This window comes from Colossoma macropomum, unplaced genomic scaffold (genome assembly GCF_904425465.1).
Source record: "Colossoma macropomum unplaced genomic scaffold, Colossoma_macropomum, whole genome shotgun sequence".
NCBI lineage: Eukaryota > Metazoa > Chordata > Actinopteri > Characiformes > Serrasalmidae > Colossoma > Colossoma macropomum.
In genome coordinates, this window is record NW_023494986.1 from 143,259 (window position 1) to 154,728 (window position 11,470).

The following is an 11,470-nucleotide window of genomic DNA, read 5'->3' on the forward strand; positions in this document are numbered from 1 at the left end:
AACTTAGCACAGCCAGTTCATGCTGAAGTCTCCGTAGTTACTGAATAATAAGCCTTAGTATATAATATGCCTGGGTTTTAAGGGGTTAATGCCTTGGATTGAAAAAGTTCACAAATTAATCCTTGTAAATAACTAAAATCTGAATACTTCATTTTTTTAAAAACTTTTCAGCTTTTTTTTAACTGCAGTTTGAGTTAATTTGGTAGGATAGTCTTTATTTGATTTTCACTGCATTCTGTGCTTGCATGCTCTCACTGTGTGTGTGTCCCTCTCTTGCCTTCCTTTCTGCAGATTGTCTGGTTGTATGGTTACAGATGAAGGCTGTTTTTCTCTGGCTTCAGGTCTGAAATCAAACCCCTATCACCTAAGAGAGCTGGATCTGACCTATAATCACCCAGGAGACTCTGGAGTGAACCTTCTCTTTGAACTACTGGAGAATCCACGCTCTAGATTGGAGACACTTAGGTATGTAGCTGTGTGTGTTTGTGTGTGTGTGTGTGTGTGTGTTATAGCTACAATTTACTGAGGTATCAAAAACCATATTGTGTATTTCTGACAAGCCTCCCCAGTACTGTTTATGTAAGACCTATTTAATAATGTAATAATAAGATTATATATTTATAATTTATAATATAATTATATAATATAATAATGCACTATAATATTGTATGTCCTAACAGAACTCATGCTTTATAGTGTTTGGCTTTAGGGCAAACTGGGGCATCAAGCTGTTGCATGCCTCTGGTGTAGAGACTGTAGATGTCATTGCTGTAAGTGCTTCTGTTTTTGGGAAAAGAGCGTAATCAGAACACAGTGATTATTCTCTAGAACATGGTTCTCAACCTGGTCTCCAGGGTCCCCCAGACAGTCCAGTTTTTTTCCTTCATCCATATGTCATATCTTGGGGGCCCTGAGAACTGATTTCTTGTAGTTAAAATGAGTGGCTTCTGAAATGTCATGCTTATGTGGATGTTTATTAATATGAGGAGGTATAAGTGACCTGCAGCTAGTAAGGTGGAGTGGAGCTGGTCAGAGTCCTAAAGACAACTGTCTCCCAGAAGGACACTCATAGCCTTTCCTTAATGGACCTCTCCCCACTAACATACTACTAGGGGGCGTCACTTTTATGAAGTTGCTTTCTCAGCTATGGAGGACACTCCTAATAAAGGAGAGGGTGAAAATAAATGGGATAACTTGGGATACCCTTGCTGCATTCCAGCAGAAGAAAGAAGCTGCTGTCACAATGTCTACAGATTGAAGCGTTGCACGTTTAGCAACAACGTGTGTTGTCATCACGTGTAGCATTAGTGCTTTTGGCATTTACGAGAGACAAGAGTTAGAGCTTACAGAAGAAGAAAACAGCTATGATATTTTAAGAGGCCACTATTTCCCACTGTTAGTCTCTCTGCTTTCAGCTGCACCCACAGTTAATACAGACATGTGAAGTGGTTAGCACCCCCATGTGGTTCCAAAGTGAAAGTCAGTATCTGACCCTAGCCTGTAACCTTTCCTAACAGTTTTATAGACTGAAATTATATTTTCATAATATTAAAAAGATGTTTAATAACCTGAATTCACTTTAGCCTGAAATTACCTATATATGTTATATGTTGGTACAGTGCATTACAACATTAGTTGTACAACTACAATGTTCTTATGAACAGATAATATAATGCTTTATGGAACCTGACTTTAAGAAGACATATTGGTCCTTTATAAAAGGGTAGACATGTAATTATACTTTAGAGCAAGGTGTTCTGTGTGAAATATAATGCCTTTATAATGCGTTATGAATACAGGATTCATAAAAAGTGCTATTCACTATGGCTTTTTTATGATTTTTAAATGATTTAGCCCATAAAAGTTCTGTTAGTTTTTGGATCAAAGCATCCAAAATTTTAAATATACATGACCTCTGGTATGCATTTCAAAAATATACCCCTAACACGTGATCTCTTGGCATTCTAACAGCTCAAAAAAAGATAAAGACAGACGCTAAAATGTACAAATAACAGACAGAAAACCTCATTAAAACAGTGATCCATGTAGATGAAGTAAATAAAGAGCAGAACAGTTTCTGTACTGCAGGGAAGGTGTGATTACATGGAATTTAGATATCCATGAGTAGGTGCACATTCACAATGCTGCAGATAGCCATGTAACTTGGAGTAGTTAGGTGACTATGTTCTTGGCATGTCTGGTATGCAATTTAAAAATACACCACACACTTTATGCCAGTTTAAAATTCTGAAAAGTTGTCAGAGGGAGGGGTTTAGTGAAAAGTGTGCTTTGATTAGTTTGCTTGTTTGAAAGTGTATGATATTCTTAGAGATGTTTTCGAAAATCCAGTTTAATGGGTAAAGTGTAACAAGTAAAGATACATTTGCATGGAAAATGATAAGAAAGTACATGCACTGTAAAGCCTAACAATGCACAAAACATTCTTTTTGGTTTGTTTTACTAATTTGCTAAACTTACTAATGGAAATCTAGGAACATGTACTATCGCTCAATTGTCACCTTATATCTACACTCATTGAATACACTCACCATTAATCAAGACCCCACATAACCACAACAGAGCAGGTATTGTGGTGGTGGATCATTCTCAGCACTGAAGTAACACTGATGTGGTGGTGGTGTGTTACTGTGTGTTGCGCTGGTCTGAGTGGATCAGACACAGCAGTGCTGCTGGCATTTTTAAAAATCTCAGTGTCACTGCTGGACTGAGAATAGTCCACCAACCAAAAATATCCAGCCAACAGCGTCCTGTGGGCAGCGTCCTGTGACCACTGATGAAGGACTAGAGGATGACGAACACAAAGTGTGCAGCAGCAGATGAGCTATCGTCTCTGACTTTATATCTACAATGTGGACCATCATGGTGTGTCTAATAGAGTGGACAGTAAGCGGACACAGTGTTCAAAAACTCCAGCAAATCTGCTGTATCTTATCCACTTGTACCAGCACAACACACCCTGACATGTCAAGGGTCTCTAACCACTGATGAATGGGGTAAAAGTGGAATAACAAATTATGCAGGAAAACAGATGGACTACAGCCTGAAATTGTTGATATTTAATATGAAAGACAAGCTCTGTTTCTACGTACAAATCCAAAACTAATTTTATTCTTTTTTACATTAACTTATCTGTCTTAAAGGAGAGCCTCTCATCAATCCAATTTCCAAATTTCTAGTTTGAAAAACAGTCAATAATTGTACCATTCATCGTATTTGCTATTCTGTTATTAAAGCATTTCCATGTGATCTGGAAAACAACGTACATTTTGTGTAATTTAACATCTGCATAAAAATGAATTCTACGGCTGCCGAGTGGCGCAACCGTCTAAGCGTTGGCCCTATCATCAGGAGATCGTGAGTTCGATCCCTGGTGATGCTACAGCCATCCGTAGCCGGGAGTCCGAGAGAGCACAATTGGCCTCGCTCTCTCTGGGTGGGTGGGATGGCTGCCCTTCTCCCCCCATCACTCACTAAGCGCGATGCTAGTCAGCGCAGGCATCTGTTAGCTGACGTAACAGATCTGCCGGTGGGCGCTTTCCTCCGAGCACGTTCAGCTGTCTAGTGATGTTGTGTGAGCGGCAGCTCGAAAAGATGCGGTGGCTGGCTTCACAGGTCTCAGAGGAAGCCTGTGTTAGCTTTCACCCTCCTAGCGTTGATAGCATCGTGTGATTGGGGGAGTCCTAACTAGCGGGGTGGAATTGGAGACGACTAAATTGGGGAGAAAATCGAGGTAAAAATAAAAAAAAATAAATAAAAAAATAAAGAATTCTACAATTCTCAGTGTTTTCCAACCTCATTTATATACAGCCATAAAAGTTCAGACTGTGCCTTCAACATATGGTAGTAGTATAAGGGAAGGCTGTGGGAGGTGAGAGAACTCTGAGAACTTGGGCTAAAGTTCTGGGCAACTGGAGCTAGAAGGCTGGGACCCCCCTTTTGATATCTGTGGTAGGACTGATATAGACTGAGGAACAGGGAGGAGATGGGGTGGTGGTGGGGATTGCAAAAACTTTGTCACAAGAAATGGAAGGTGGGGGTGGGAATTTGTATTGAGTTAGATTTGAAGGGGGAGAGGTATAAGGCATGGGCCTCCCTCCAAACTTCAGTTATTCCATAAATCCATAATAAATCATTAAATGTGGCCTGTTATGTGTAACGTTTGAGGCATGGAGGCGGGATGCAAATGCGAGTTTTTATTGAAATGAGAGTCCATAACGAAAACAAAACAAAACCAAACTACAAGCGCAACAAGCAAACAAGAGACAAGATTACATTCACAATGCAAGACGAAGACTGAACAAACACAGGGGTATAAATACACAGAGGGGAAATGAGACACACCTGGGACTAATGAGGGGTGGAGCTACAAGCAGGTGGAACAGATAACAAGGGGGCAGGACCAGGGAGGAGACACAGAGCAACAACAAAAGCACATGGTACAAGAAAACAAAAGACACATGGCTACAACAGAGGGGAAGAAACAGACACTCAGAGGGAGAAAAGAAGGAATCCGTGACATTATGGCACTTTTGATATTTTATGTTTAATTTTTCCCAGTATGTTAAACTCAGCAAATAAAAAGATATTGCATGAAAATTTGCAGAAAAAACAGTGTAAATACTTCCTATGCATTACTGTGTAATTCTTTCACACTTTCTCTATTTAAAGAGAAACTTCAGTCATCTTCTATTCTATATAAAGTTTGAACTTTTAATTAGGCCTAATATGCTCCTGAACATTGGCACAAACACTAAAACAGAATATCTCTCTCTCTGTCTGTGTTTGTGTTTATGTGTATCTTCTTTCTTCTTTAGGGTGGAACATGGAGGGAACATAAGGATGACACCAGGATTAAAAAAATGTAGGTTCACTGTGCTCAGTGCAATATGTACACACACACACACACACACACACACACACACACACACACATTATTTATGTATTGTTTTGTTTTTGTGTGCAGATGCCTGTGAGCTCACACTAGACCCCAACACAGCACACAAACGCCTCTGTCTGTCTAACGAGAACAGAAAGGTGAAGTATGCATTGATTCCACAAACATGTCCAGATCATCCAGACAGATTTGATCAGTATAATCAGGTTCTTTGTAGACAGAGTTTAACTGGACGTTGTTACTGGGAGGTTGAGTGGAGTGACTTTCAGGCTGTTATAGCAGTGACATACAGAAGGATCAACAGAAAAGGGTGCAGTGAGGACGGTAGGTTTGGATACAATGAACAGTCCTGGGGTTTGGACTGCTCTGATGAGAGTTACTCTGTGTGGCACAATAAGAAGACAACCTGCACACCTCTCCCCAGCCCCCTCGAGAAAAGAATAGGAGTGTATCTGGACTGGCCAGCTGGCACTCTGTCCTTCTACAGCATCTTCTCTGATACACACACACGGGTCCACTTACACACATTCCACTGCACATTCACTGAACCCCTCTATGCAGGGTTTGGGGTGGGTTTTGACTCTGTGGTGCGTGTGTGTGATATAGAAGAGCCTCCTGGGTTCAGGATGAAAACCAGACTCCTCAGCTTTCACAGATTAGCCTTCACACACATCTAGTAGCTACCTGGCTACTTTACTTCAGTTGGCTTCTTTTCTCGGGCTGAAAAGATAAAAAAACTTGTCTTTTTGTGCTGCATAAAGACAGGATCATTGTTTCTTTATGATCTGCTTTGTTGAATATGTCAGTGATGCAGCTTTCAAAGCTTTCTTGTAGTCCTCTGGTTAGCCACTAACTGTAAAAATAGTGGAAAACAATAATTTTGGATATTTAGCAGATAAAGTCTATATAAGAGATGAGAATTGTAGTGCTCACAGATTCTGGCTGAATTAGGAATCAATATATGTGGAAGAATATAGAGATCACATAAGTCAGGGAGGACAACACAAACACACCAAAGTCCACCTTTCAAAGGCACTTGTTAATAATATTAAGCTGGTTAAAATCATGACTGTTAATCATTCAGCCAAATTTGATCAAATGTTTGTCACTCACTGTAGGAGTTAGTCTCACAGAGCCAGATGTGGTCTCATATTGAGAATGGCTGGGAATAACCATGGTACTTTTTTTTGCTAAATGTGGATGGGAACATAGACTTATTAGGGTAGGAGTGCGAAATCTCAAAACCAATCCAACGCTTTGTGAAGGAAGAGTTCAAAGTACGTGGCGACGGTGCACACATCAATATTGTCTGATGGACAACAAGCCTGCTGTTAGCCCATGGATGTAAGCTAGCATGGCTGAAAAGTGCCCCCCACCAAATCAAAAACTCATTAAAAGCAAGTGTCATGTGTAGTTCCGTTAAACATTGACTATGCAGAGGGTTCACAGCTGTACGTAACCTCTGTTGTTCACAGATGTGAACATGATGTAGAAAGAATTTTCAGCTATGAACAAGAAAAGACAAGCTCTCGAATTTGTATTTCAGCTAAACAATGTGCTCCCCCACCCAGTAAAGCATAAGAAAAGGACACCCATAGCTAAAAATAGTGCCTTGCTAGGAAGCTTGTTTCACTTGTGTTATTGACTGTCCATTGTTCCCAGGTGTGTTCTTGTCAAAAGATCATGTTTGGCCCTGCAAACCTACACAGCAGTTTACCTTGTTTCCTATCCTACTTTTGCAGATAAACTATCCCATTTAATCTTTAAAAAACTTTAAACATTAAAAACAATGTCTAGTTGTGTTTCAGTATCTAGTTGTCTTAATATTCAAATAAAAACTGTAGTTGGTACACTGTTAACACATTTACATTCAGGACAACTCACAAATCACCAAGACCACAAGTATACAGCTTTTATGAGGGTCTCCTGGTGCACTTCCCAAAAAGTTTTGGTTTGCGGAGTTCACCCATGTTATGATACACATATCTCCACTTGAGTTTTAAGAAGGCATGCACAAGTCTGTCTTATCTCTCTTGTTGTCCGTCACTTGCAAACATCTGACACATCAAGCTGAAACAGTACATAAAAGCTCTCAAGCCCCAGTGACTCTTATCATCTCTCACCAGGCCATTAAAACCCATAACTACATTACAAACTCTTATCCTGTGTGTTAATCATGGTGTCTTGTTTTTATTTTTTTATTCTATTTTTACTAAGTAGTAATACATTTTAAGGAATACATATTAGAGGTTAAGTAAAGGATTGTTCTTTGTTCCGTAAAGCACAAATTATAAAGTTTTAAATGTTATTAATTCTCTATGAATTAAGCTTTATTCATTATGACCTGACTAAGTTTTATCAATTAAATGCACATCTTGTAAGTGAATGATCCCTATAGGTTCAAGTTACTGTCAAGTTTATTGATTTATTTGAGTTTATAACTTAAGAATTAATAAGGTTTTAATAAATCACTAATTCTTTAAAATGTCTTGTATCATTAGGCATCACTATATAGATGTTTGAAAACCCTAAACCCTTTCAGATCATTAGAGCTTTTACTGAGCTTTGAAAATCTGCTTTTAGTTACTGTACTGGAATTTATTGCTGGATGCTTTATATACATGTACAACTAAGATATAGTTAGTTGATAGATTTATTCAAGTTTATTATTCATTTACTTGACATTTACTTGTAATTTTAGTTGATCATTCAAATTTGATAATTGTTCTTGTCTTAGTTGCTTAAACTTCATTTTAGTTGGATAAGTTTTGCCATTTTTGTACTGTTTTTTTTTTTTCTTTGTATTGTTAATTATGCTCAGGTTCATTGCAAATGAGTTTCAACCTCAATGTACTCCATGGTTAAATTAAAGGTTGGTTGTTAAACAAGTTTTCAGTATGTCTGTTTGTGACTTTGTCTGTTCTAAAAAGATCATTTTATGGCTTTTTGGAGGCCAAAAAGGGTAAATAATTTACCTGTGTTCCATACACAGGTTTTACATTTCTATGTTGTCAAATCTGTATCTTGTAATTTTTCAGTGTGATATCATAGAAGGCATTAAGAGATATTTGATTAAATTTTAGTTAAGTGTACACTCAATCACAGCTGCCATATTAAATGTAAAAATTTGACTGAAAGGCCAGCTTAGTCCACAAATCAAAGCCAAAATAATAATTGTTAGCCTATGCCTTAACAATCCTAAAATTAACTTGGCTTTTACCAAGTGAGCTTGAGAACATGTACTTGTGTTATGTAGAGAACCTCCAGTCTGTCAAAGTGGTGCAAGAGTGTAAAACATGGTTTGCTTACTGTCCTGCTTTCTATGTTTACAGTGAATACTTAAATATTCCACTTAGAGCCCTATATTATTGGCGTGTAATTGCCAGAAGTGTGGACTTGAGTCATATGACTTGGACTTGAGTCTGACTCGAGTCTCAAGTCATCTAATTCGTGACTTGAGTCAGACTCAAGTCCAAGTCAAGAAAAAAATCAAGAAAGACTTGCGACTTGACTTTTACTTCAACACCAATGACTCAGACTTTGACTCAGACTTCAACCTTAAGATTTGGAAAGACTCGAGACCCAAAGTGGAAGAAAGATGGAGACTGCAGACTGCTACGCTGCCGGTTCCTTTCATGTGAATGGATTTGTTTCCTGCTGTAATTCAGATACACAGCACCATTGTCAGATGTCTGTCACTGTGCTTATGCTCAGTTTATTTTATTTTGGAAGTGAAGCGTTTAGAGTTCAGTTTCGTTTCCATAAGCTAGAAACACATGAAGCATCAACAGAATCAATGCGCCCTCGCTCAGCACTTAAACTCTTCCTGGAGAAACTGACCGTTTTCCTCATGGTAGCAAAAGAAAAGAAACACAGCTCTCTCTATTTGACCGATATTAACAGCTTGTGCAGGTGAAACAAGCGCAACATTCACCATGAAGTTGACTTTGTCATTCCACTATGGTCCAGCAGTTAGACACTAGAATCTAACTGCTGCACCGTGTAAGGTGGAACCGAAAAGTTAGTTTGATTTTTGTTGTCATCTAAACACAGTTCAAACTAGCGGTTCTTTTGGTCAAGTTTTAGTGCTGAGCTAGATTTTATTTCAGTTCTATGCGCCAAATCTTCCCAAATATATATACATCCCCGTTTCCAAAGAAAATTGGGACGCTATGCTAAATGTAAATAAAAAAAATTGCAATGATGTGCAAATCATTTAAACCCTATATTTAATTGAAAATAGTACAAAGACAACATATCAAATGTTGAAACTGAGAAATTGTATTGGTTTTTGAAAAATATATGCCCATTTTGAATTTGATGCCAACAAAAAGCTGGTATAGTTGTGTAATGCTTAAAAAACCACCTGGTGATTGGCAACAGGTCATTAACATGATTGGGTATAAAAACAGCATCTCAGAGAGGCTGAGTCTTTCAGAAGTAAAGATCGGGAGGGGTTTACCACTCTGTGAAAGACTGCACAAGCAATAAGTGCAACAATTCAAGAATAACGTTTCTCAATGTAAAATAGTGAAGAACTTTTGCTTTTCATCATCTACAGTACATAATATCATTAAAAAATTCAGAGAATCTGGAGAAATCTCTTTGCTAGGGACAAGGCCAAAAAACAGTATTTGCTGGCTGTGATCTTTGGGCCCTCAGCTGGCACTGCATTAAAAACAGACATGATTCTGTAGTGAAAATCACTGCATGTGCTCAGAAACAATTCTGAAAACCACTGTTTGTGAGCACAGTTCATCGCTGCATCCACAAATGCAAGTTAAAACTCTAAAACGCAAAGAAGAAACCAAATATAAACAGGATCCAGGAATGCTGCCACCTTCTCTGGGCCCAAGCCCATTTAAAATGGACTGAGGTGAAGTGGAAAATTGTCCTGTGGTCCGACAACATTTGAAATTCTTTTTTGGAAATCATGGATGCTGTGTCCTCCAGGCTAAAGACCACTCAGCTTGTTATCAGTGTACCATTCAAAAGCCAGTACTCATGACAGTATAGGGGAGCATCAGTGCACATGGCATGGGTGATGTGTACATCTGTGAAGGCACCATTAATGCTGAACGATATAAACATGTTTTGGCAACATGTGCTGCCATCCAGACAACATCTTTTTCAGGGAGGGCCTTGATTATTTCAGCAAGACAATGCCTAAGCATATTCCGCATGTATTGAAACAGCATTGCTCCGTATTAAAAGAGTCCAGGTGCTAAACTGGCTTGCCTGCAGTCCAGACCTGTCACCACTGACATTTGCTGCATTATGAAATGAAAAATACGACAAAAGAGATCCAGAATTGTCAAGCAGCTGAAATCATATACCAAACAAGAACAGGAGAACATTTGACTTTCAAAATTACAGCAACTGGACTCCTCAGTTCTCAGTAAACTAGGTTTTTTCCTTGTCCTGTATCACTTTGGAGATATGAGGTTCTCTTTCGACAACAGCAATATATATATATATATATATATATATATATATATATATATATATATATGTGTGTGTGTGTGTGTGTGTGTGTGTCTGTGTAAAATTTAAGTTCAATAGTACTTTTCAAATTCTTTTCATGTGTAGTTGCACTATTCTTTGTGTATACAGTATGTCTGTCATAGTTATCTATGTACCATGGATTTTGTATTTCAGTTGAAAGGATAAAAGAAAGAAAATAAGTAAATATATTATTATATACAGCCATACACTGCTAACATGCTGTCATTAAAAGTCTATAGTACTGTTACCATTATTCAGTGTTATGGCCTTAAATTAGATGAAGAATGCATACTGACTTACAACTTAGTGACTTAGTGACCTTTGATACCAATAGACTATACAAATATGAATAGTGCAATAATACTAAGACATAAAGTACAGCAACAGTGCAGTGATTGCAAAGATGCGGTTAAAGTGAGAGTGTGGGGTTCAGCAGGTCACAGCCTCAGGGAAGAATGGGAGGAGGGTAAAAAGCCCATGGATGGTATGACAAACGTCCTTAATGATGTTCCTCGCCCTGCCCCAGCAGATCTTATGGTAAATGTTCTTATTGGTGGGTGACTAGGTGCCTGTAATGTGGTGGGCAGTTTTCACCACCCGCTGGAGCACTTTCTGGTCAGATGCAGAGCAGCTGCCGTACCACACTGAGATGCAGTTTGTGAGTCTGCTCTCAATGGTCCAGTGGTAAAAACGCTTTTGCACCTTTTTGACCATGATGGAGGAGTTTAGGGACCAGGTGAGATCATCAGAGATGTGGATGCCATGGAACTTGAAGCCATGAATACATGCTCTACCTCAGCTCTGTGGATGTATATGGGGGACTGTGCCTGTATCCTAACCCTCCTAAAGTCCACTATGATCTCTTTGGTTTTTTGGGTATTGAATGCCAGGTTGTTGTCATCTCACCATGCAGCCAGGTGCTGCACCTCATCCCTGTAAGCAGTCTCATCATCACCTCTGATCAGACCTATCACCAGATTGAGGTCTATCAGTCAGGAAGTCCAAAATCCAAATGCAGAGAGATGTGCTGATACCAAGCTCTCTAAGCTG

The 11,470-nt window shown here is 38.9% G+C and overlaps 1 protein-coding gene across 1 annotated transcript in view; it reads left to right on the top strand.

Moving 5' to 3' along the window:
* The window catches only part of LOC118800644 (NACHT, LRR and PYD domains-containing protein 12-like), a gene marked incomplete at its 3' end in the record, with an annotated part of 29,750 nt that extends 24,690 nt beyond the window's left edge, over window positions 1–5,060 (top strand). The window contains exons 5-7 of the mRNA XM_036560901.1: window positions 292–465; window positions 4,836–4,882; window positions 4,985–5,060. Of these exons, the coding sequence (XP_036416794.1) occupies window positions 292–465; window positions 4,836–4,882; window positions 4,985–5,060 (297 nt within the window). The remainder of the gene's footprint in view (window positions 1–291; window positions 466–4,835; window positions 4,883–4,984) is intronic.
* Window positions 5,061–11,470: the final 6,410 nt, after the last annotated feature.